Source organism: Cynoglossus semilaevis, chromosome 19 (assembly GCF_000523025.1).
Source record: "Cynoglossus semilaevis isolate Cse_v1.0 chromosome 19, Cse_v1.0, whole genome shotgun sequence".
Lineage (NCBI taxonomy): Eukaryota > Metazoa > Chordata > Actinopteri > Pleuronectiformes > Cynoglossidae > Cynoglossus > Cynoglossus semilaevis.
This window is the reverse complement of record NC_024325.1, coordinates 14,011,112-14,015,933: the sequence shown is the minus strand read 5'-3', so window position 1 is coordinate 14,015,933 and position 4,822 is coordinate 14,011,112. Positions and strand designations below refer to the sequence as shown.

The 4,822-nt window shown below is 40.6% G+C and overlaps 1 protein-coding gene across 1 annotated transcript in view; it reads left to right on the top strand.

Annotated features, from left to right (window-relative positions):
* htatsf1 (HIV-1 Tat specific factor 1) overlaps positions 1–3,143 on the top strand; it is a 6,175-nt gene extending 3,032 nt beyond the window's left edge. Inside the window, 8 exon segments of the mRNA XM_025065727.1 lie at positions 1–108; positions 249–296; positions 393–547; positions 1,211–1,374; positions 1,470–1,566; positions 1,640–1,729; positions 1,810–1,947; positions 2,115–3,143. The exon segment at positions 1–108 is cut by the window's left edge and continues 27 nt beyond it. Of these exon segments, the coding sequence (XP_024921495.1) occupies positions 1–108; positions 249–296; positions 393–547; positions 1,211–1,374; positions 1,470–1,566; positions 1,640–1,729; positions 1,810–1,947; positions 2,115–2,420 (1,106 nt within the window). The 3' untranslated portion in view covers positions 2,421–3,143.
* Positions 3,144–4,822: the final 1,679 nt, after the last annotated feature.

The window sequence follows — 4,822 nt, the reverse complement described above, 5'->3', positions numbered from 1 at the left end:
GAAAACCCCCAGAGAAAGAGAAAAAAGCAGAGGAAACTGAGAAGCTGACCCCAGAGCAGCAGGAGGCTGAGGCCAAGCAGAAGGGAGAGAAGAGGAAAGCAGATCAGGGTAGAGTCATATTCACATTCATATAAGTGATAACAATGCAGCTCTGCTGTAATTCAGTGCCACATTTGTAGAATTGTATTCATAACATCAATGTTTATCTTCGTCCAAAATTAAAATAAATTTCTCTTCTCTAAAAACAGGCTGGTTTGATGTTGATGAAAACAAGAACACAAACGTGTACGTGTCAGGTGAGTCTGGATTATCATTTCTTTTTATTGTAAAAAAATGTCAAAAAACAATCTATAATCCAATGATCAATCAATTATTTATGTATCTGTTTGAAGGTCTCCCTCCTGACATCACCTCAGAGGAGTTTGTTGAAATCATGTCCAAGTGTGGCATCGTGATGCGGGACCCCATCACTGAGGAGTACAAGGTCAAACTCTACAAGGACAGAGAGGGAAACCTGAAGGGCGACGGCCTCTGTTGTTACCTCAAGGTCAGTCGGTGTTTCTGCTGCGTCGTTGTCAACTTCTGTTCACACTATGCTGTGTTTATTATTATTATTATTATTACTATGGCTATAAGACAAAATGAACCTTAACTAACTTAAAAAAGTCATTCGACATTGTTAACAATCCTCTTTATTTCTTCGACACTGATGTGGTTCTAACAGTTCTGGTTCCATTCACACTAAAAATAAACACAAACTCTGGAACCATAAATGGTTTATGATTATTGTCAGGAAGAAATGCCAAACACGTGGTAAAAAACTGAATGTGTAAGAAAACAATCCCTTGAAGATATTTGTGGATATTCTCAGTCATCATAACAATCTCTGAAGATAAACACTGATCCAAATGTGTCACTGATGACATCATACACCACAGGGGATTTTAAAGTCTAACATTGTGGGAGAGTTTTTTATCAAGATGCAGAACTAGAGCAAAAAGAGTTTCAGTTTCATTCTTTTATAAAAACAGTGACTAAACATTAACGTCCAACACCAGTCTATGAAAATCCAATCTTTGAATAAACTCCTTCCACACCTCAGCTGAAGCGCTCTGGCGCCCCCAACAGGTGGTGTATTGCGAACCTTCCGTTACAATTTCTGGATTTAAAACCTTGCTGACACTGGCCATTGGTGTGTGTTTCCCTGCAGAAAGAGTCAGTGGCTTTGGCTCTCCGACTGATTGACGAGTCAGAGGTCAGAGGTCACAGGGTCCACGTGGAAGCTGCACGTTTTGAGCTGAAGGGTCAGTACGACGCCAGCAAGAAGAAGAAGAAGAGCAAGGATTACAAGAAGAAGCTGCAGCAGCAACAAAAGTAAACTCTCCCTCCTTTTTCTTTCTCTTTAAAAAATGTCACTTCCTGTTTGTGTTTCTGTGATGAAGGTTCTGATTGTGTCTTGGAATCTGCAGGCAGTTGGACTGGAGGCCAGAGAAGCAGGGAGAAGCCAGGAAAAGGAACGAGAAAGTCATCATCATCAGAAACATGTTCCACCCCAGTGACTTTGAGGTATTCCAATCTACACCCTCTTCTGTTCACCTGTTCGGGCCTCTGTACCGATCTCTGTGTGGTCCGTCTGCAGGAAGACCCACTGGTGTTGAACGAATATCGTGAAGATCTGAGGACGGAGTGTGAAAAGTTTGGAGAGGTCAAAAAAGTCATCCTCTTTGATGTGAGTTGCTCAACGTCACCGCCGTTGATTTAAAGTCACATGACCTTGACTGGACGTTGGTGATGTGTTTGGTTTGGCAGAGACATCCCGACGGCGTAGCGTCGGTCGCGTTTAAGGAACCTGATCAAGCCGATGCCTGCATTACATCCTTCAACGGTCGCTGGTTTGGAGGACGGCAGTTGTCTGCTCAGCCCTGGGATGGAACCACAGATTATCAGGTGAAAACACTGGGCAAAAAAAACTGCTCACCCTTTTGTCCGTGCTCTGTCACACAGTGGATAAAAAAAATCTTGTTATTTACACACACTGTGGGGGAAAAAAAGTGGATCTCGGTGAGAACAGTCAACATCGCTTTCAGTCGTGACCTGTGAATTATTTTGTGCAGGTGGAGGAAACATCACGAGAGCGCGAGGAGAGGCTGAAGGGTTGGTCCACATTCCTGGATGCTGATCAAGAAGCCCAGAAGAAAAACAGCAACGAAGATAGCTTGTTAGCAGCAGCAGCAGCAGCAGCACAAGCAGCACAAGCAGCACAGCCGAGCTCTGAAACGGAACAGATAGACACTGAAGAACCCAAAAAGATCCCGGAATCAGAGCCACAAGCTTCAAAGGAACAGGAACAGGAACAGGAAAAGGACATGGACTCTACAGACAGCAGTCTGGCAGGAAGTGATGATGACGAAGCTGTTTGAGCTGTTTTTATGGTTAAAAAAAAATAAAACTACTTTGTTTCCCAGTTAACTTTACTTTGGCCTAAAGTGAACTTAAGAAGTTTTTTATCCTTCCGGCAGTGGCGACATTTAAAGAATTTTTTTTTTTTTTTAAAACTTAGACCCGTCCTCACAGTCAACAAAGAGTCGCTCCTTTAAATATGCAGCTTATTCTGTCTCTTATTGACGTAGTGTCTGTCTGCAGTGTTTTAATACTGAAATATTAACATGTAACGAATTGTTAAGAAAATCACTCCGTTTGAGTTCTAGTGGATTTCAGATTTCATTTCTTGGCGTATAAAATATATATTTTATTTTACACCTAGAAGTTAATTGCTTGTGTTAAAAGACAAATGTGAGTGTTACTGATGTTAGAAAGCCGACCTCAGAAGTAGAGAGCAGGACGTCCTGGGTTCCATCCCAGAGGAACCACATACTATGAAGTTCAATGTTTTTTATTGCAAAAAGTCATGAAAACATCATCTTGAAACAACAAAAAGTTGATTACAAAATTTTTGGCAGCCGTAATTGAACTGTAATTAATATCTTCTACGTTTATAGTAAGTGGCAAACTCAATAAAGGGATTTTTTTTGGATGTTTCTCCATCTCACCACATGGTACCTAATAATTAAAATTGTTATAAAAATGCTGTAATTTGATGAATCATGCAGAAAAGATAAAAAAAATAAATTTTTCTTTCCAAATATTTTCACAAAATATTTTCACCCTCTGACCACAAGACACACGAAATTAGAATTAGAATAAAATACTTTTTTTCCCCCTCATTTTATTATAAATAAAATGTACTTCACGCAGGATTCCGCTGACAAACCTGCAAGACAAAACTTAGGTAGAAAAGTCAGACTGCACTTTCTATTTCCCATGATGCATTGGGCGACATTGATGTTTGACAGTTAAGCTAAAAACACAACTTTATTTACTGCGGAGTTAATTAAACTTAATTAAACTAATTTATGGGATTTAAAAGTTACAGTTATGTGTATTTGGGCTATTTTCGTTCATTTTTAGTCAAATACTCATTAAATTAAACAAACGAGTTCCGGCAGCTGTAACTAAGGTAACGACTGATTGAGCTAGCAGCGGGAGAAGCAAACGACGTTCGAATTAAAACACAAGTCTAACTACTGATTAACCGAACAATTACCAACTCTTTCACAACGGTCTGAGTTCTTCCGTGGCGAATGGAGCGACGTATTAATAAAGAACGGCTGATTGTACCGACTGATTTCACTTCACCGCCGATTTCACGTAAGTTGTTGTTAATATTTCTTTCATCTGTGAGTTATTAGCCGACATTAGCTGACAGATTTTAGAATTTTAGAATGTTTCACAAATGACGGTTAAAACAGTAGGTTAAATTCTATTTATCCTAGTTTTAACGTAAATTTAGTGAAATGTACTTGTATATTTAAAAACCGTGGTTGTTTCATCATGTAATTATTTTTTGTATTGTATATTTTGTCATACTGAGAGGCCTACTCCTGCACACAAAGCACATGTAACAACATTTCATGTTTTGTACTGTAGGGCATCTCCAGGAGGACCTCGTACCACCTTCTCATTTTGCATCCAGTAAACATTCTCCTAAACTAAACCGAGGTCTTCACAGCACAGGGACAATGCCTTCCATATCCCTTATAAACCCAGGAGTAACTCCAGTTCCATCAGCTGATCCAAGTCCTGTCCATCCATGGCTGGCCATCGCTCAGGCTCAACAGGAAATCCTGGAACTGAAGAAGGAAAACCAACGCATTATGATGTTACATGAAAGCATGATCAGAGGAAGGATTCCTGTGGAACACTCACTAGAGCCAAGGTCGTAGTCTACATGAAACAAAAACTGCCATTTCACTCCTATAATGACAACCTCCCATAAACAAGCCTCTTCTTTTGACCGCAGACCTGCACATCAGTGGACAAAGTGGGATTCAGAGTCGAGTCTGGAGACAGAGAAACACAAGGTGGAGGCCGAGAGGTTGAAGATGCAGCTGAAGTCTCTGAAGGAGAGGACGGAGAGACATGAGGACGAGATCAGAGACAGAGACGGCATCCTCAGCAGGTAGGATACAGGATTGTGTTGTTGTGTAGTCAACTTTTTATTTTCTTTGTTTGATGGTGGAATGGATGGAGCTACTCACTGTCAGGGCTGAAACTGAAGCTATGATGAAATCTAAAGTTGCAAAACCTTTGTTTGACAGACAGAGTCACGAGTTGGAAGAAACACGTGAAGAGTTGTCAAAGGCAGAGGCAGAACTGCATCGTCTCAGAGAGGAGCTCACACACAGCAGAACCCAGAAGGAGAAAATACACTCACAGGTAACGCTGTTTGTCAAGTTAACGTTTCAGCTCAACAACAAGGACT